The sequence below is a fragment of the Papio anubis genome, chromosome 12 (genome assembly GCF_008728515.1).
Source record: "Papio anubis isolate 15944 chromosome 12, Panubis1.0, whole genome shotgun sequence".
NCBI classification, from domain to species: domain Eukaryota; kingdom Metazoa; phylum Chordata; class Mammalia; order Primates; family Cercopithecidae; genus Papio; species Papio anubis.
The window spans coordinates 62535504-62556818 of NC_044987.1; the positions used below are offsets into that span (position 1 = coordinate 62535504).

The 21315-nt window shown below is 45.8% G+C and overlaps 2 protein-coding genes across 3 annotated transcripts in view; one reads left to right on the forward strand and one right to left on the reverse strand.

The window, feature by feature from the left end:
- Positions 1 to 2223, reverse strand: part of RNF121 (ring finger protein 121) — a 68401-nt gene extending 66178 nt beyond the window's left edge. The window contains exon 1 of one of the 2 annotated variants that reach the window (XM_003910354.3): positions 1805 to 2223. In XM_003910354.3, the coding sequence (XP_003910403.1) occupies positions 1805 to 1867 (63 nt within the window). In that variant the 5' untranslated portion in view covers positions 1868 to 2223. The remainder of the gene's footprint in view (positions 1 to 1804) is intronic. The other variant, XM_031653225.1, reaches the window with a different exon arrangement.
- A 56-nt stretch (positions 2224 to 2279) lies between these two features.
- Positions 2280 to 21315, forward strand: part of LOC103877722 (short transient receptor potential channel 2-like) — a 50413-nt gene continuing 31377 nt past the window's right edge. The window contains exons 1-5 of the mRNA XM_031653962.1: positions 2280 to 2564; positions 7204 to 7369; positions 11404 to 11545; positions 12653 to 12808; positions 14491 to 14669. Coding sequence (XP_031509822.1) covers positions 7325 to 7369; positions 11404 to 11545; positions 12653 to 12808; positions 14491 to 14669 — 522 coding nt within the window. The 5' untranslated portion in view covers positions 2280 to 2564; positions 7204 to 7324. The remainder of the gene's footprint in view (positions 2565 to 7203; positions 7370 to 11403; positions 11546 to 12652; positions 12809 to 14490; positions 14670 to 21315) is intronic.

The following is a 21315-nucleotide window of genomic DNA, read 5'->3' on the forward strand; positions in this document are numbered from 1 at the left end:
GCAGAGGTTGTGGTGAGCCAAGATTGCACCACTGCACTCCAGCCTGGGCAACAAGAGCAAAACTCCATCTCAAATGAAAAGAAAAGAAAAGAAAGAAAATGTTATTTTCTCCCCTGCCAAAACTGCTCTTTATCTCAATGAACCCTGACATACACAACTAAAGCTTTGAGATATACATAATTGTCTCAAGGGAGAGCCCATGACTAACAAACCATAAATAAGAACTTCAATGCAGTATCTACCCTTTCCAAAGTGTCTTCAAATATATCTCATTGAACCACAGCCAACTGTAATCATAGAAACGTAAAAGCCAGAAGGGGTCTTAGAGGTCATTTCCACAACCACTTCACCTAACCAACCAACCGATATCCAAACACCTATAGTCTCTAGTGATTGGGAGGCAGAAGACTACAACACTTCTTTAAAAATTCCCCTGCTGTGATCACCTGCCAATTTCTCAGTCCCTTCCTCCCATCTTAATGATCTCAATCAGGTAACCCAACTCCTCCAACTCATCCCACTACCAGACAAGTCTCAGTGCTTCCCAAGTCCACTTCTCCCTTTCTCTGAACCTCATCTTCAATCATCCCCAATCCTCCCCACTCTTCCCACACCCAACACACAGCAAGGGGCCGCTAAGATTCTGATCCCTCAGAGATCTCCCTGGTTCTATCTCTGACAACCAATCCCCTTCCTCCTACTCCTGTGATGTCTCTGTCCGTATGCTGGCATGTGCAGGATCACAAACACCACTAGATCTCAATGCCTCTGGCTTCAAAATCTTTTCATTTTCCTTTTTCACCTCTCTCTCTGCTTCTCTGCCCTGTCCCTTCACTCCTTTCACACTCAACATCTCCTTTCTCCTAGTGATTCCTTCAAGGACCACTGGTAATTTAATATCCCAGTCTTTAAATGCCTATTAGATAGGTAAAGGGAACATACAATCTCAAGGAGCTCACCTTCAAGGAACTCGTAAGTCTAGAGGGAGAGAGAGGGACACTTATTTATCGTTTAAAACTCAGCAACTCCGGGAAGCCTTCCCTATCCCAAGCTGAACTGTTACACACTTCTCAGTGCCACCATTATATCTTTAATGCAATGACTATTCTTGTCTGTCTCCCACCACTAGATTGTGGGCTCTTCAACAGAGGAGCCCCTTGTCTCCCTAGCACCTGGCCCAGGATCCGGAGCAAAAGTCATAATGTTTATTAAGTGAATAAATGTATGAACTCCGGCATACAATCATTTATTCATCCACTTGTTCCTTCATTCGTTGACGAAAACTTTACTGAGCGTACATTAGATACAAAGTCTTAGAATGTAAGGATAAACAAAACATATCCAACTTTAAGATAACTCAAAGCTATACTACTAGTGGATTAGCACTCTTTCCAGGTCTGTGTCCCCAACCCCCATCCTAGGCTTAGACAGAGTCCTCTCCCACAGAGGAAGCCCTTGAAGAAATTCACGCCTCTCCAACTCAAACTACCTCTTAGCCCTTCGGTCCTACCCTAAGACCCCCAGCTAGTAATCACAAAATCTTAACACCCCCACTCCTCCGACCTCTCTCTCTGTCCTCTATCTCCAACCTTGAAGCTAATGCAAGTCTTCTACTCCCAAGGCCGCCTCGGAGTCCCCAAGTCAGGAGTGCCTCTGACTTCCCTCTCCACGCACCCGCCCCCTAGTCAGCTCCTTCCCTCTCAGGATCTTTCCCGTCTCTCCTAAGACCCCCACCTCCCGATACCTCACTGCCCCTCCTCTCAGTCTCAGGCTGAGTCTCTCCTCGTCTCTCAACTCCGCTTACCTCATCCAGCTCCCGTTCCCCAGCAGCACCACCTCCAACCTCCACCTCCACCACCGCCGCCATCTTCACGGCTCGCCCCCTCACCGCAGTCCCCGCGCGAGCCAGCTGCTTCCGCCGTTCAAGTGCTCCTAGCCAATCGGCGGCTCGGACTCCAGCAGAGGGGGCGGGGCATCAAAACAGGCGGAGACTGTCAGGCATCAGGAGGTTATCTACCTGATGCACGTTTCAGGATCAAGGAGAGAGGAGTCCCGTGCCCTTCCAAGCTTCAGGAAGGGAGCGTTCTTGGAAAATGAGAAATTTGAATCGCATTATTTTCAGTGGAACTATTTAACCAATTCTTCCCTTTGCAGAGCCAAATGGGAGAGTTCCTAAACGGGCAACTTTCGCGACGCTCCCTCAGTGTGGCCTCCAAGGAGCGAGACGTGGGGACTAGGAACTACGTTTCCCAAACTGCACTGAGGCTGACCCGGAAGTTTAAATTCCGCTCCCTCCACGAGAAAGAGTTGTAGGGAGTGAAAATAAACATTAAAACACACGCAAATGTATTTTCCTGGCTGCAGCACCTGCCGTCTTGCCTCGGTAGGAGTCATTTTCAAAAACAGCAGCTTCTTGAGGCCCAGAACGCATTCCTGTGCTACGGAAAGCGGAAGAGTAGCTCTCGGGGTCAGAAGGCGAAGGTTAGAGGGCCGAATTGGCGGGAGAATAGGTTGGTGGTCCACGATCTGAGGCAACGGTGGCTCCGCGAGGTCCACGGTCCCGGGTGAGGGGCTTTGGGATTTGTTGATGGGGAGGGGAGTGGCCGAGAGGGAGGAGGGGTGGCCATCAAGGAAATGAACAGAGCAGCCTGTTCCCGATGAACAGTAAAAGCAGAGGTACGGCTTAAGCTCCAGAAACTGAGAGCTGAAGAGCCTTGCGGGACCTCCACGGCCCCTACATTCCGCGTCTTAGTTAGGCTGTCATGCCAATTCATACATTCCTGCACACTTTTCTAACCCACATCCTGTGGCCCCCGCTTCTGCCGTACCCTCGTTTTTGTACACCATACTGCCCCACCCCTACGTATGCCTTCGTAACTGATTTTTCAGCAGCATGTGAACTCGATACCTTGCAAGCCTGTAGCCCCAGTGCACACGCCTCTGGGCGTCCGCCTGGATCTGTCTGGTGAATGGAACTAGGATGGCTTGTGAGTCCACAGAACGTCTAGAAAAGTCAGCTTTATATTGGGACCAACAGAAAATTACAGGGAATTATTTACATCATCTACAGGCATCTCATGTACTTAAAATAAAAATAATTATTTTCATTTTGTGAAACTTAATACGGAGAATGTTATAAACACCGTACACCCATCACCCTAAATTGACTATTGGCCTTATGATTTATTTGCTTACTCATTTTTTAAAAGCTAGGTAATACAATAAAAGTTAAACTTACCTGTTTTTTCTACTCTCAAGCCCATTACCCTCTCATCTTCTCCAGAAGCAACTATTATGGATTAGAATTAGCTTGTGTTCTCCCAATCCATTTTTAAAAATTATACGTAGCCATGATTATACAGTATTGTATTGTGTTTCATTTTGTTTTTTAATCCAAGTGCTTTTTTTTTCTTTGAGACGGTGTCTTGCTCTGTTACCAAGGCTGGAATGCAGTGGTTCAATCTGGGCTCCCTGCAGCCTCCGCCTCCTGGGTTCAGATGATTCTCGTGTCTCAGTCTCCCGAGTAACTGGGACTACGGACACGCCACCACGCCCGGATAATTTTTGTATTTTTAGTAGACACGGGGTTTCGCCATATTGGCCATGGTCTCGAACTCCTGACCTCAAGTGATCCACCTGCCTCGGCCTCCCAAAGTGCTGGGATTACAGGTGTGAACCACTGTGCCCAACCTGAGTGATACAGGGTCTGGCTCTGTCACCCAGGTGGACTGCAGTGGCGTGATAACTGCTCACTGTAGCCTCCATCTCCCAGGCTCAAGCAATTCTCCCACCTCAGCCTTCTGAGTACCTGGGACTATAGGCATGTGCCACCACACCTGGCTAATATTTTAAATATTTTGTAGAGATCGGGTCCCACTATGTTGCTGGTCTTGAACTCCTGGGTTCAAGCAATCCTCCTGAGCCTCTGCCTCCCAAAGTGATGAGATTACAGGTGTGAGCCACTGTACCCAGCCTTTTAGGTATAATTATTTGTCTTTATTTTATTTTGTTTTATTTTATTTCATTTTTTGAGACAGAATCTCACTTTGTCACCCACGCTGGAATGCAGAGGGGTGATCTTGGCTCACTACAACCTTTGCCTCCCAGGTTCAAGCAATTCTCCTGCTTCAGCCTCCCTAGTAGCTGGGATTACAGGCATGTGCCATCACACCCAGCTAATTTTTGTATTTTGAGTAGAAATAGGGTTTCACCGTGTTGGCCAGGCTGGTGTCAAACTCCTGACCTCAAGTGATCCACCCACCTCGACCTCCCAAAATGCTGGGATTACAGGTGTGAGCCACCATGCCCAGCCTAGGTATAATTTTTTAAATATGTTGTGAGGTAGGGATCTACTTTTGTTTTTCTTCTCATTGTCAACCAATTTCCTGAGCATCATTCATTACTTTATTGCTTCTGACAGAATCATGATGCTGCTCTGAAGTGTGGGAGATCATGAACATGACAAAAATCCACATCCTCAAAGAGCTTACTACTTAGTAAGGAGGCACACAGGGTAAACAAGTAATTACCAAAAATGGCAGCAACAGTTTTTGTAAGGGAAGGAGTTCTCAAAGAACTTAATCTTGTGAGAACTACAAGCAGTTTGATTGTCGGAATTGCCAAACCAAGAGTGTTTATTTATTTATGTTTTTTTTTTTTGAGACGGAGTCTCGCTCTGTAGCCCAGGCTGGAGTGCAGTGGCCAGATCTCAGCTCACTGCAAGCTCCGCCTCCCGGGTTCACGCCATTCTCCGGCCTCAGCCTCCCGAGTAGCTGGGACTACAGGCGCCCGCCATCTCGCCCGGCTATTCTTTGTATTTCTTAGTAGAGACGGGGTTTCACTGTGTTCGCCAGGATGGTCTCGATCTCCTGACCTCGTGATCCGCCCATCTCGGCCTCCCAAAGTGCTGGGATTACAGGCTTGAGCCACCGCGCCCGGCCTATTTATGTATTTATTTATTTTTGAGATAGGGTTTCACTGTCTCCTAGGCTGGAGTATGATGGTGCGATCTCAGCTCACTGTAACCTCTGCCTCCCAAGCTCAAGCAATCCTCCTGCCTCGGTCTCCTTAGTAGCTTGGGCTCCAGGCACACGCCACCATATCTGGCTAATTTTTTTTTTTTTTTTTTTTTTGTAGAGATGGGATTTCGCCATGTTGTCCAGGCTGATCTTGAACTCCTGGGCTTAAGATATCCACCGTCCTCAGCTTCTCAATGTGCGGGGATTACAGGCGTGAGCCACCATGCCTGGCCTGAGTGTTCATTGACGATGAGAGATGGTGGAGTTTTTTGCATCAAATCACAAAAATATACTGTGAGTTTCTTCAAAACAGAGGCTATATCTTACTTATTTTTATTATTTTTATATCTCCAAAATCTAGCAGAAAGAAGGAAAGATATTTGTGTGCCCAGTGAGTTCCCGTAGTGGGAATAGTGAGCTTTAATTAATCTGAGCCCTAGAGAGGAGACTCAGGACTCATTTTTCATTCTTCTGTCTTTGAAGCCTTAGCCCCATATTGGCTGTGGCCTGTGAGGAGTGCTTGATGTTTGAATGGCATTCACTAAGAGTTTGTTACTGCTATTGCTACAATCTACCCCACTTTGAATCCTTTATGACTGTGAGCCCTTTGGAGCACAATTTTTATGGTCATTCATTCAACAGACATTTGCAAATCAGGAACTATATTCTCCCTTTTACATTGGGTACACAGAAATGAATCAGACATGAAACCTGTCCCCCAAGAGCTTACAATTTGTCAAGGGACAAAGAAGACATATCCCATATAATTGTAATATGAGGCACTCTGTTAAAGGCTAAGTGAGGATTGACAGGATGGAGCTGTCACCTTAAGGTGTTTCAGCAGAGGAGAGGTGACATTTGAGCACCAAAGATGCATTAGATTTGGTAAATGGGAAAGAGAAAGAACATTCCAATCATAGGCAATGGCATGAGCAAAATCTTGGAGAAAAGGGAAAAAAACTTTTGGTGGGGAGGGTAAGCAAAAAGACCATTATGGCCAGGAGTATATCAAGAGTCATGGACTCATATTTTCAGGAGCCAGATGGGTAATAAACATGAATAAAATAGACAGGGTTAAATATTTGAAGATATTCCACCTAAAGACATTCAGACAACTTTAAAACTCCTCTCAGCAAGGAATTGTTGAAGCAAGGTGATGGATGCATGAGTTCATTATACTAATATGTGTGTTTTTGCATATATTTAAAAGTTTACCTAAAATGTTTAGCAAAACACGAAGTACAAATACCCATGTGAACTTTTTTTTTTAGAGTTAGGGTCTCACTCTGTCACCCAGGCTGGAATACAGTGGCACCATCATGGCTCACTGCAGCCTCCAACTCCTGGGCTCAAGTGATCTTCCTGCCTCAGTCTCCTGAGTAGTTAGGAATACAGGCACATGTCACCACACCCAGCTTACCAAGGGTTTTGCATAAATCAGCAAGTCTTTGAAGATGTCTAGTAGAGGAATAACTTCATGAAAAGCTAAATGTAGGAAGATTCATTTTAGGAGAAGAAGAAAAAAAGTTGTGTCATATATTTTGTTGAACATTTGTTGCCTATCCTTACCATGTACTAGGCTCTAGTGATATAAAGGTGTATAATTTAAGGCACAATTCATGCCCTTGAGAGCTCACGTATATACAAATCCAACATTAACATCTTAATATATTATTTTGCACTTGCTGCTGTGTTGCCTTCTGGTTGCATTCGAGTTATTTTGTGTTTTTTGGAGCCTCATCAGCTGATCCAAACCTACTCCCTGCCACCACTCCCACCAGGCCCATGTTGGTCATGGACTAACTTGGCCGGGTGCAGTGGCTCACACCTGTAATCCCAACACTTCGGGAGGCCGAGGCTGGTGGATCACGAGGTCAGGAAATCGAGACCATCCTGGCTAACACAGTGAAACTCCGTCTCTACTTAAAGTATAAAAAATTAGCCGGGCGTGGTGGCATGTGCCTGTAATCCTGGCTACTTGAGAGGCTGAGGCAGGAGAATGGCATAAACCTGGGAGGCAACACTTGCAGTGAGCCAAGATCGCACCACTGCACTCCAGCCTGGGTGACAGAGTGAGACTCTGTCCCCAAAAAAAAAAATAAAGAAAGAAATGAACTGACTGCTGCAAATAACTCCTGTTATCACAGGCACGGCTAGTTTGTTTTTCTTCTGTTCTCTTTTTCAGGAGTGATATGAGGATTCTTGCTTTTCTGGAAGCTAACACATAGTCAGTGCCAAAGTAGTGACAGAAGAAATCTTGGGAGGAAGCATTTTTGCCTTGTACTTGAAACAGCTGCTGGGCCACCATGGCTCCTGTGAAGATCAGCCATGTGGTATCATTTTCTTCTCAGGTATATTAATCAGCAGGCATGATTTGTTTTCTTGATAAACTGAAAGGAGTGAAAAAACAGGAGTCTTGGCTCCACTTTCAGGAAACTCCCAATCTAACAGAAGAGACATTGTGAGTTCAGAGTCTAAGAGAAGAAACAGCTCTTGCCCTCAGGTTGTTCCCACAGAAGTGCAGGAAGCGCAAAAGAAGTATTCTCAGAAGTTGAAAGTACACAAAGCAGCACCCTCAGGATTCCAGCCAGTTTGTAGGGCTCTGGCAAAGCTGTAAGACCAGAAACTGCACCAGGATCCTTAGAAGGGGAGTTCGATCATTCTATCATTGAGAACAGGGCAGGGCACTTGAGGTAATCCCAGACTTGTGAGGATATCACCACCACCATCAAGTGTGATCTCAGCCTCCTTCCTGAAAGTTCTACAATATCCCAATTAGGGCTAGATTCTAGGCCCTGAGACCAGGCCTGATCTGATGTGGTGATTCTTAGGGACTTCCCACCCTTTCCTCTCCTGTCACTGCTCTATTTACTCCTACTCGCCCTCTTCCTCTTCTGTTATCCTGGTCTTTCTCAAGGGGTGCCATTGGCATTTGGGGCCATAAGTCTGTATTTTGTAGCAATATCTTTTCCATGATGAGATATTTAGCATCCCTGGCCCCCAGGTGTCTTAGTCATTGTGACAGTCAAAAACATCCCCACACGTTTCAGGGAGATCCTTAGACCAGGCATGGGACTCATGCCTGTAATTCCAGCACTTTGGGAGCGTAAGGCAGGAGGATCTCTTGAGCCCAAGACTTCAAGACCAGCCTGAGCAACACAGGGAGATCCCATTTCCACAAAAAATTAAAAATTAGCCCTGTGTGAGAGCATGTGCTTGTGGACCCGGCTACTCAGGAAGCTATGGTGGGAGAATTACTTGAGCCCAGGAGGTTGAGGCTAACAGTGAGCCATGATTGTGCCACTGCACTCCTGCCTGGGTGACAGAGCAAGACCTTGTATCAAAAAAAAAGAAAAAGAAAAGACCCTTAGAGGATCTTTAGGAACTAATATATTAACCCCTATTCTAAGAAAAATAGTATTACACTTACCCTCCTTACCTGCATGGTCAGGCTAAACAATTTGCTTCATAGACTTTTTATTTTTTTTAGACAGAATCTCGCTCTGTTGCCCAGGCTGGACTGCAGTGGTGTGATCTTGGCTCTTCACAACCTCTGCCTCCTGAGTTCAAGTGATTCTCCTGCCTCAGTCTCCTGAGTAGCTGGGACTATAGGCACATGCCACCATGCCCAGCTAATTTTTGTGTTTTTAGTAGAGATAGGGTTTCACTATGTTGGCCAGGCTGGTCTCAAACTCCTGACCTCATGATCTTCCTGCCTTGGCCTCCCAGAGTGCTGAGATTACAGGCGTGAGCCACCACGCCCGACTGCTTCATAGACTCTTAGCCTTATAAAATGCTAGAGAACATTAGCTAGTTTCAAACTTTGTGTTTTCAGCTGTACTCTGTAGAGAGACCCACTTCTGGAAGTTGAAAGGGAGAAGGGGACAAGTATGTCCTTAGTCCTCCCTACCTGTGCTCTAACCAGAGCTCTCCTTTTATTTATCAAAAAAATATGCACATGTGCGTGTGCACACACACACACACACCAGTGTAAGATTTCAGTTAAAAGGGTTTTATTGCTAAAACAGAAAAGGTTGAAAACCATGAGTCTGGTCTCTCTCTTTCACTTATGGATGAACACATTTAGATTAGAGGGCTCATACCTGTAATCCCAACACTTTGGGAGGTTGAGGTGGAAGGATAGCTTGAGGTCGGGGTTGGAGACCAACCTGAGCAATGTAACAAGATCCCATCTCTACAAAAAAATTTTAAATAGCCAGGTGCGGTGGCTCACAGCTGTAATCCCAGCACTTTGGGAGGCTGAGGTGAGCAGATTGCTTGAGCCCAGGAGTTCAAGACCAGCCTGGGAAACATGGTGAAGCCCCATCTCTACAAAAAATACAAAAGTTAGTCGGGTGTGGTGGCATGCACCTGTAGCCCACCTCCTCAGGAGACTGAGGTGGGAGGTTCCTGAGCCTGGGAAGTTAAGGCTACAGTGAGCTGCGATTGTGCCACTGCACTGTACCCTGGGCAATGAGCAAGACCCTGTCTCAATTAAAAATACAAATTAACTAGGTGCAGTGGCATACACCTGTAGTCCCAGCTACTCACTTAGGAGGCAGAGGCAGGGGGATCACTCAAGTGATCTTTGCAGGGATTTGAGGCTGCAGCGAGCCATGATTGTATCACTATACTCCACCCTGGGCAAGACCCTGTCTCTTAAAAAAAAAAAAAAAAAGAAGAAATTTGTTTGTTTGTTTGTTTGTTTGTTTGATATAGGGTCTCACTCTGTCGCCCAGGCTGGAATACAGTGGCCCAGTCTCGGCTGACTGCAACTTCCGCCTCCCAGTCTCAAGCGATTCTCCTGCCTTGGCCCCCAAGTAGCTGGGATTACAGAAGGAAAGAAACTTAGACCCAGAGAGAGAAAGTAGTTTACTCAAGATCTGTCAACCAAAAAATATCTGACTTTAGGTTAGAACTCATAATTTATATCTCAATATCATTATTATTGATTTTGATTAATCACTTTATATCTAAGCATCAGTTATAAACTTAGAATAAAAATATTTGACTTTCTTATCCCACAGAATAACTATAAAGATAAATAAATGTCCTTGAAAACATCTTGGCTGGGCTCGGTGGCTCACGCCTGTAATCCCAGCACTTTGGGAGTCCGAGGTGGGCAGATCACCTGAGGTCGGGAGTTCGAGACCAGCCTGACCAACATGGAGAAACCCCATCTCTACTAAAAATACAAAATTAGCCAGGGGTGGTGGTACATGCCTGTAATCGCAGCTACTCGGGAGGCTGAAGCGGGAGAATTGCTTGAACCCGGGAGGCAGAGGTTGCAGTGAGCGGAGATCACGCCATTGCACTCCAGCCTAGGCAACAAGAGCAAAATTCCATCTCAAAAAAAAAAAAATCTTATAAATGAAATAGCGTATCATGGTGGTTAAGAGCTCTGCTTTTAGGCCGGGCGCAGTGTCTCACACCCGTAATCCCAGCACTTTCGGAGGCCTAGGCGGGCAGATCACAAGGTCAGGAGATTGAGATCATCCTGGCTAACATGTGAAACCTCATCTCTACTAAAAGTACCAAAAAAAATTAGCCAGGTGTGGTGGCGGGCGCCTGTAGTCCCAGCTACTGGGGAGACTGAGGCAGGAGAATGGCATGAACCCGGGAGGTGGAGCTTGCAGTGAGCTGAGATCACGCTGCTGCACTCCAGCCTGGGCAACAGAGTGAGACTGTCTCAAAAAAAAAAAAAAAAAGCTCTGCTTTTGGCTGGGCGCGGTGGCTCACACCTATAATCCCAGCACTTTGGGAGGCCGTGGTGGGTGGATCACGAGGTCAGGAGTTCAAGAACAGCCTGGCCAAAATGGTGAAACCCCGTCTCTACTAAAAACACAAAAAATTAGCCAGTCATGGTGGTGAGCACCTGTAATCCCAGCTACTCAGGTGGCTGAGGCAGAGAATTGCTTAAATTCGGGAGGCAGAGGTTGCATTGAGCTGAGATTGTGTCACTGCACTCCAGCCTGGGTGACAGAGTGAGACTCTTGTCTCGGAAAAAAAAAAAAAAAAAAAAGAGCCCTGCTTTCAGAAACCTGGGAATTCTGCTTTGCTTGGTTATTGAGCCTATGGCCTTCAGTAAGTTTCTGAACCTCTCAGCTTCAGTACTGATCTGTTAACTTGGAAGTAATAATAGTAACCACCTAAGAATTGTTGTGAAGATTAAAGGAGGTCATTTGGTAAATGAGATAGAGAAGAATGATACCTGTAAACCACTTGGCACATGATAACAGAATTCCTATGGCCTCCCATCTAGTGCCTTGTCTATCATGTTAGGATGACTGGGACGGTTTGGAGTTTTAGGGACCCCTCATTTGTGGGCATCCTTTTTCCCTTGGGCTCAGTGAGATTCCTGATTTTCTCCTCCTCTCTTACTTAGGATCCCAGGTATCCTGTAGAGAACTTGCTAAACCCAGATAATCCAAGGAGACCTTGGCTCAGCTGCCCTCAGGACAAGAGTGGGCAACTGAAAGTAGAACTACAGCTGGAGAGGGCAGTGCCCATTGGCTACATTGATGTGGGTGAGTTCTCTGTGGCCTAGGAACCTCTGAGGAAGAATACAGGAATGATAGTCCCCTCTAACTACTCCACTAGCGTGTCTCAGTTCATTCTGGCTGAGCAGCCTTTATGGAATAAGTTTTACCTGGGTGTCAAACGGAAATGTGGCCCTTGCCCTTGGAGCAGATCTGTGTGGAGAACTCCAAGGGCTCTATTCACGTAGAATACAATGTGAATGGTGCTCCTCAAATTATGCAACATAACTACCATGCTTTGATCTTAGTGGTTTGGGTAAAACCTTAGGACACTGAGGTAATTATAAATCCCGGCCAGGCACAATGGCTCATGCCTGTAATCCCAACACTTTGGGAGGCCAAGGCGGGAGGATCCCTTGAACCCAGGAGTTTGAGATCAGCCTGGGCAACATGGCAAAATGCCGTCTCTACTAAAAGTTCAAAAATTAGCCAGGTGTGATCGTGCACACCTGTAGTCCCAGTTACATGAGAAGCTGAGGTAGAAGGATCATCTGAGCCCAGGAGTTTGAGGCTGCAGTGAGCTGGGATAATGCCACTGCACTCCAGCCTGGGCAACAGTGAGACCCTGTCTCACAAAAAATAAAAATAAATCACAACAAATAGAACCTGCATACACCTGTAAATGTCAGTGTCAGGAGGATGCTGGAGAGATGAACTGTGCAAGGATAATCCAAGAAGGCTGAATAGGAGTTTAGGGATTGAGAAGATTGACCTTAGAATTCTCTGGAATCTGGAACTGTCAAGTCCACTGGTCTGTTTCGTCAGGACAGAGAGATGTCAGGCTCCCTAGCAAGGAATTAAAAGAGACAGAATTTAGCGCTCTCTACCAGGGCCAGAGGACAGAGAAGCAACAAGTCTCTTTAATCAGGGGAAGGGTTCTGGCTGGAAGGAACATGGTGAATGTGTGACATTGGTATTTAGTGGACTGGAGTCTCATTCCACTCCAGTTACTGGCTCCCTGTGGGACTCCACATATCGATAAACCTTTCTGGCTTTCAACTAGCTGTGAAGTAGAGAAGTGACCTCCTTCCACCCTATTCCTTTGTCTTCAGATGTCTCATCCCTCTTAACCTTCTCTCAACCTTTTGTCCCCAGGTAACTGTGGCTGTGCATTCCTGCAAATTGATGTGGGCCGTTCTTCCTGGCCCCTAGACAGACCTTTCGTCACCCTGCTCCCTGCAACCATGCTAATGTCTCTAACTGATTCAAAGCAGGGGAAGAACCGCTCTGGGGTCCGCATGTTTAAAGATGGTAAAGAGGGCAAAAGCAGAAAAGATGGGGGTGGTCTTTATGAGAAACAGAGATGCAGTACTAAAGAGGGCTGTGAGTGCTATTAGGTGTAGACTGTGAGAGGGAGCCTGTGCAGGGGCTTAGTTATATCTGTTGGGGGCAAAGGGTGGTTAAGGAATGGTGTGCTTGTGTGTGAGATCTGTGTGCTGAGGATGCATGCTAGCTGGAGAGATGGAGATTTATGAACTATTTATATTTATACATAACTTGTGGTTCAGTAGGGCCCAATATATAGCACACACACACTTGTTGATTATTTTTGTGGCCGGACGCGGTGGCTCACGCCTGTAATCCCAGCACTTTGGGAGATCGGGGCGGGTGGATCATCTGAGGTCAGGAGTTCGAGACCAGCCTGGCCAACATGGTGAAATCCCATCTCTACTAAAAATACAAAAATTAGCCGGGCATGGTGGTAAGCGCCTGTAATCCCAGCTATTGAGGAGGCTGAGGCAGAAGAATTGCTCGAACCTGGGAGGCAAAGGTTGCAGTGAGCCAAGATTGTGCCATTGCACTCCAGCCTGGGCGAAAAGAATGAAACTCTGTCTCAAAAAATAATAACAATAATAAGTTTTTGTGGGTATAAGTGTGGATGTAGTATAGATGTTTTTTGTTTTGTTTTGTTTTTTTGAGACGGAGTCTTGCTGTGTCACCCAGGCTGGAGTGCAGTGGCGTGATCTCGGCTCACTGCAAGCTCCGCCTTCCGGGTTCACACCATTCTCCTGCCTCAGCCTCCCAAGTAGCTGGGACTACAGGCGCCCACCACCACGCCTGGCTTTTTTTTTGTATTTTTAGTAGAGACGGGGTTTCACCCTGTTAGCCAGGATGGTCTCGATCTCCTGACCTTGTGATCCGCCCGCCTCGGCCTCCCAGAGTGCTGGGATTACAGGTGTGAGCCACCACGCCCGGCGGATAGATGTTTATGTAAGTGATGGAAGGCTACATAGTGGTTATAGTTATATAGTATATAATGTTTACTGAATTCTGTTTATACAAATCTCTGTTCACTAGGCACTACAGAAAAAACATAAGATCTGATTCCTATCCTCTAGGAATGTACGGTCTCATAAGGATTTGTCTGTTTTTAAGTTGGAAGTATTTGTAATGTTGTAAAGGAAGAGTGACATTGGAGGGGCATATGATTTGGAGGAAGTGAAGTACTGACTGGACAGTGTTAGGAACTAAAGATGTGGAGGGTTTGTGATATCGGAATGTGATACTGTGAGCATGTAGAGCACGTGGTGGTGGTGTGAGGGAGGTTGAAGTCTTATGATCCAGGAAGGGTTGATATATATCTCAGGTAATCCACTGGGCCCTTACTCTGCAGGTAACTTCTTAAAATGAGATATTGATGAGGTCCCTGGAGAAGGAATAGAATTCATGCTGAGAATGGTGTGGAACTGTGACAGAGGAATGATGACGAGAAGGCGAGGGACTGGATATGAGAATGCCCTGACTGGCCTGCTTGGCATTACCATACCCTGAGCACCTGAGCCTAAGGGGACATTTACTGATGACCTCCTTCTTCCTTTTGTTGGAGGTTACTCTCTATAGCTCCTTTCCTTAGTATTGACCTTTTCGTCCTCTTTTTCTCCCATTTATGCATTTCCATTCCCCACTTATTTTCTTTCTCTTTTTCCCTTGAGTTGATTTCCTGGCTCCAGCCTCAGGAGAGTTATGGGATCGACTTCGCCTGACCTGCTCCCAACCCTTCACGCGTCATCAGTCCTTTGGCCTGGCCTTTCTACGGGTGCGTTCTTCTCTGGACTCCTTAGATGACTCTGTGTTGGGTCCCTCAGCCCTTGTGAGCTCTGTGCTGAACAAGGTATGTATGATGGTGGAGTGAGGATTTAATGTTTGCCCTTCCTTTGCAGGTTTCTGGTTAAGAAGCTGGTGCTTGTTTGAGGCATAGACACACCCACACATACACACACACACACAAATACAAGTATCAGTGGGCTTGATACCCTTTCTTACAGGTAAGAGTGAACTCCTCTCTCTCACACAAGGAATAAGGAAATGAGTGAGCCTTGGATACAGTATACACAAAACTTTTGGACCATTTGCTCTTTAGCCATAAATAAATTATTCTTGGATCCAAACTTAACTTCGTACTTTATTTCTAAGTTATTGGGTGACTGTAGCTTTTATCAGACTTTTCCTTTGAGCACTGTAAGCCCCAAAGCTCCCGTGTAGTTTCTCTGTCATTATTCCCTTAAACAAAGTTATATCTTTACATGTGTGTTCTGCAGTTTCATTTGTTCCCCTGCTTTTCTCCCTGTACAACACAATATAGGCATACCTTGAAGATGTTCCAGATTTGGTTCCAGATCATGACAATAAAGCAAGTCACACACATTTTTTGGTTTTTCAGTGTATATAAGCCAACAATTATCTGAACCTTCAGCGAGTCTCACACTGTTGCCCAGGCTGGAGTGCAGTGGTGCGATCTTGGCTCACTGCAAGCTCCGCCTCCTGGGTTCATGCTACTCTCCTACCTCAGCCTCCCGAATGGCTGGGACTACAGGTGCCTGCCACCATGCCCGGCTAATTTTTTGTATTTTTAGTAGAGACAAGGTTTCACCATGTTAACCAGGATGGTTTCGATCTCCTGACCTCGTGATCCGCCTGCCTCGGCCTCCCAAAGTGCTGGGATTATACACTTGAGCCACCGCGCCCGGCCAGCGAGTCGTAATCTTTTTGCTAGTGGAGAATCTTGCCTCAGTGTTGATAGCTGCTGACAGATCAGGGTGGTTATTGCTGAAGGTTGGGCTGGCCATGGCAATTTTGTAAAATAAGACCGTTAAGTTTGCCACATCAATCTACTCTTCCTTTCATGAAAGAGTTCTCTGTAACATGTGATGCTGTTTGATAGCATTTTAACCACAGTACAACTTCTTTCAAAATTTGAGTCAATTCTCCCGAATCCAGCCACTGCTTTATCAACTAAGTTTATGTCATAGTCTAAATCTTTTTTTATCATTTCAATAATGTTCACAGCATCTTCACCAGGAGTAGATTTCATCTCAAGAAACCACTTTGCTCATCTATAAGAAGCAACTCCTCATCTGTTCAGGTTTTATCTTGAGATTGCAGTAATTCTGTCGCATCCTCATGTTCCATTTCTATTTCTAGTTCTCTTACTATTTCTTTTTTTTTTTTTTTTCTGAGACAAAGTCTCGCTCTGTTACCCAGGGCTGGAGTGCAATGGCATGATCTCGGCTCACTGCAACCTCTGCCTCCCGGATTCAAGCAATTCTCCCACCTCGGCCTCCAGAGTAGCTGGGATTACAGTCACACAGCACCACGCCTGGCTAATTTTTTGTATTTTAGTAAAGATGGGTTTCACCATGTTGACCAGGCTAGTCTCAAACTCCTGGCCTCAAGTGATCCACCCGCCTCAGCCACCCAAAGTTCTGGGATTACAGGCGTGAGCCACCGCGCCCGGCCTGCTTCTCATACTATTTTGTGTCGCATTTGCAGTTACTTCCTCCCTTGAAGTCTTGAAAGCCCACAAGAGGGGAATCAACTTCTTCCAAACTCATGTTAATGTTGATATTTTGACCTCCTCCCATGAATCACCAGTATTCTTAATGGCATCCAAGATGGTAAATTATTTCCAGGAGGTTTTCATTTGCTTTCCTAGATCCATTAGAGGAATCACTATCTATATGACAGCTATAGCCTTACAGAATATATTTCTTAAATAGCAATGCTTGAAAGTTGAATTACTTCTTGATCTGTGGGCTGCAAAATGGATGTTATGTTAGTAGGCATGAAAACAACATTAAGCTCCTTGTTCATCTCCATCAGAGCTCTTGGCTTAGATGCATTACCAGTGAGCAGAAATGTTTTGAAAAGGAATCTTTCATTCTGAGTACTAGATTTCAACAGTGGGTTTAAAATATTCAGGAAACCATGCTGTAAACCGATGTACTGTCATCTAGGCTTTGTTGTTCCATTTATAGAGCACAGGCAGAGTAGATTCAGCATAATTCTTAAGGGCCCTAGGATTTTTAGAATGGTAAATGAGCATTGGCTTCAACTTAAAGTCACCAGCTGCATTAGCCCTAAAGAGAGAGTTAGCTTGTCCTTTGAAGCCAGGCATTGACTTCTCTTCTCTGGCTATGAAAGTCCTAGGCGGCATCTTTTTTTTTTTTTTTTTTTTTCTTTTGAGACTGAGTCTTGCTCTGTGGCCCAGGCTGGAGTGCAGTGGCGCAATCTTGGCTCACCACAACCTCCACCTCCCAGGTTCAAGCAATTCTCCTGCCTCAGCCTCCCGAGTAGCTGGGACTATAGGCGCACACCACCACACCCGGCTAATTTTTGTATTAGTAGTAGAGATGGAGTTTCACCATATTGGCCAGGCTGGTCTCGAACTCCTGACCTTGTAATCCACCCGCCTCAGACTTCCAAAGTGCTGGGATTACAGGCATGAGCCACCACCCCTGCCCGGCATCTTCTTTCAATAGAAGGCAGTTTCATCTACATTGAAAATCTGTTGTTTAGTGTAGCCACCTTCATCAGTGATCTTAGCTAGATCTTCTGGGTAACTTGCTATAGCTTGTCCATCAGCACTTGCTGCTTCGTCTTGCATTTTAATGTTAAGGAGATGGATTTTTCTTCCTTAAACTTCATGAACCAATCTCTGCTAGCTTCAGTCTTCTCTTCTGCAGCTTCTTCACCTCTCTCAGCCTTCATAGAATTGAAGAGGGTTAGGGCCTTGCTCTGGATTAGGCTTGGGATCAGTGTGTATCGTGGCTGATTTGATCTATCCATGCTGTTAAAACTTTATCCATGTCAGCAATAAGGCTGTTTTGCTTTCTTATCATACATGTTTTCACTAGAGTAGCACTTTTAATTTTCTTCAAGAATTTTTTCAGCTGGATGTGGTGGCTCACGCCTGTAATCCTAGCACTGTGTAAGACCAAAGCAGGCAGATCCCTTGAGCTCAGGAGTTCAAGACCAGCCTGGGCAACATGGCAAAACCCTGTCTCTACATAAAATACAAAAATTGACCGGGCCCAGTGGCTCATGCCTATAATCCTAGCACTTTGGGAGGCCGAGGCAGGTGGATTGCCTGAGCTCTGGAGTTCAAGACCAGTTTGGGCAATACGGTGAAATCACGTCTCTACTAAAATACAAAAAATTAGCCGAGTGTGGCGGCGTGCACCTGTTGTCCCGGCTACTTGGGAGGCTGAGGCAGGAGAATTGCTTGAACCCGGGAGGCAGAGGTTGCAGTGAGCCAAGATCGTGCCGCTGCACTCCAGCTTGTGCAACAGAGCGAGACTCCGTCTAAAAAAAAAAAAAAAAATTATCTGGGCATGGTGGCACATGCCTGTAGTCCCAGCTACTTGGGAAGCCAAGGTGGGAGGATCACTTGAGCCTGGGAGGCAGAGGTTGCAGTGAGGTGAGATTGCACCACTGTACTCCAGCCTGGGTGACAGTGAGACCCTGTCTCAAAAAAAAGAATTTTTTCTTTGCATTTACCACTTGGCTAACTGTTTGCCACAGGAGGCCTAGCTTTCAGCCTACCTTAGCCTTCTTTAGCCTTTGCTATTCCTTTCTTACTAAAGCAGTCATCTCATCCCTCTTATCTTTCTCTCGTGGCTGTGCTTTCCTGCAGATTGATGTGGGCCGTTCTTCCTGGCCCCTGGACAGACCTTTCATCACCCTGCTCCCTGCAACCACAAAGTGAGAGACATGCCACTCTTCACTTCATTTGAATAGTTAGAGGCCATTTTAGGATTATTAAATGGTCTAATTTTGATGCTGTTGTATCTCAGGGAGTTGGGAAGCCTGAAGAGGGAGAGAGACAGGGGAATGACCAGTCAGTGGAGCACACATACAATGTTTATCAATTAAGTTTGCCATCTTAGGCTAGGCACAGTATCTCATACCTGTAAGGCTGAGATGGGAGAATCATTTGAGGTCAGGTGTCTCTGAAAAAAAAAGACCTTGTCTCTTAAAAAAAAAAAAGAAAGAAACAGGCATGGTGGCACACATCTGTAGTCCCAGCTACTTGAGACTGAGGCAGGAAGATCACCTGAGACCAGGAGTTTGAGGCTGCAGTGAGCTATGATTAGTGCAGCTGCATTCCTGCCTGGGTGACAGAGCGATACCCTGTCTCAAAACCAAAAAAAAGTTTACCATCTTACGTGAGCACAATTCGTGGCACCCCCAAAACAGTTACAATAGTAACATTAAAGATCACTGATCGGCCGGGCACGGTGGCTCAAGCTTGTAATCCCAGCACTTTGGGAGGCCGAGACGGGCGGATCACGAGGTCAGGAGATCGAGACTATCCTGGCTAACACGGTGAAACCCCGTCTCTACTAAAAAAATACAAAAAATTAGCCGGGCGAGGTGACGGGCGCCTGTAGTCCCAGCTACTCCGGAGGCTGAGGCAGGAGAATGGCCTAAACCCGGGAGGCGGAGCTTGCAGTGAGCTGAGATCCGGCCACAGCACTCTAGCCTGGGCGACAGAGCCAGACTCCGTCTCAAAAAAAAAAAAAAAAAAAAAGATCACTGATCACAGATCACTGTAACAAATGTAGTGATAATGAGAAGATTTGAAATGTGAGAAATACCGAAATGTGAGAATTACCAAAATGTGACGCAGCCACAGGAAGTGAGCACATACTGTTAGCAAAACGGTGCCGATAGACTTGCAGCGTTGTCACAAACCTGCCTTTTTTTTTAAGCACACAGTATCTATGAAGCACAATAAAATGAAGTACGCCTGTACTCCTAAGATAAGATATATGGATTTCTAGCCCTGAGGTTATATCAATTTACTTCGATTTGCTCAACCAGGCTTCTAGTTTTTTTCTTAAGCCTATTCTGACTCCTCTTGCTTTGTTGTTACACTTGTTTATCTTTCTAAGCCAGTACCCTCCATCATATTTCATTCATAAAAAATGAGTGTTTTATCATACAAAGCTAGAGTCATGGAATTTTAGAGATCATCCAACCCCCACCATCTCATTTTCCATCTCAGATAGGAAAACTTCTATATGTTCAGAGTCCTACAGTGAGTCAGAACAGCATAAGGACTAGGTCTCCTGTCCCTACACTCTGCCTACACTACACACTCTGCCTCTTGTGCACACAAGAAACTTTCTTAGAAGTTTCAAACCTTTCACAACCAAAAGAATCCCAGTTCACATGAGCAAACTTCACAAGAGTCAATCCTTTTGAGGTTCCTGAGAAGAAGAAGAGGCAGCACTGGGAAGAGAAAATGAAGTTAGAGCAGAAAGAACAAGAGTAGATCCTTTTGTCGTGCAGTTTTAGGAGAGATCCAGAGAGCTAAGACAAAGTCAAATTTGGTCTGAGACTACTCTTCCATTGTGGAAAGGGCTAAAAAATGTAAAAGCACCGACAGTGGCAGTTCGGTGTGCCCTACCAGGTTCCACAGCTGACATGAGTGGAGCTCGATCTCTGTGATCCTGCCTAGTCAATAAAATGAAGCTCCATGAGATTAGGAACCTGTCTGTCTCGTTCTGTAATGCATTCCTGGCACCTAGAACATTGCCCAGAGCAAAGTAGCCTTTTAGTGTAAATGTTCATTATATAAGTGACCTTTTAAAGGGGAGTTGTAGATAGAGTCACCATAAAACTTATCATCCAAACCAGGACACTTTAAGGGCAAAAGAGAATGCTATTAATAATTACACTAAGTCCAGGCACAGTGGCTCATGCCTTTAATTCTAGCACTTGCAGAGACCAAAGTGGGAGGATCATTTGAGCCCAGAAATTCAGGACCAGCCTGGGCAACATAGCGAGATGCTGTCTCCACAAAAAAAGTATTTATTTATTTTTTTATTTTTATTTTTTTATGTTTTTGAGATGGAGTCTCACTCTGTCACCCAGGCTGGAGTGCAGTGGTGCGATCTTGGCTCACTGCAAGCTCCTTCTCCCAGGTTCATGCCATTCTCCTGCCTCACCCTCCCCAGCAGCTGGGACTATAGGCACATGCCACTACGCCCAGATAATTTTTTGTACTTTTAGTAGAGACGGGGTTTCACCATGTCAGCCAAGATGGTCTCCATCCCCTGACCGTGTGATCTGCCCACTTCAGTCTCCCAAAGTACTGGGATTACAGGTGGGATTACAGGAGTGCAGTGGCGTGATCACTCACTACGACCTCCACCTCCTGGGTTCAAACAATCCTCCCGCCTCAACCTCCCAGTAGCTGGAACTACAAGTGCATACTACCAGGCCCAAATAATTTTTTTTTTTTTAAAGACAAAGTCGGGGAGGGCACAGTGGCTCAAGCCTGTAATCCCAGCACTTTGGGAGGCCAAGACAGGCGGATCACGAGGTCAGGAGATCGAGACCATCCTGGCTAACTTGGTGAAACCGCGTCTCTACTAAAAATACAAAAAATTAGCCGGGTGCGGTGGCGGGCACCTGTAGTCCCAGCTACACAGGAGGCTGAGGCAAGAGAATGGCGTGAACCCGGGAGGCGG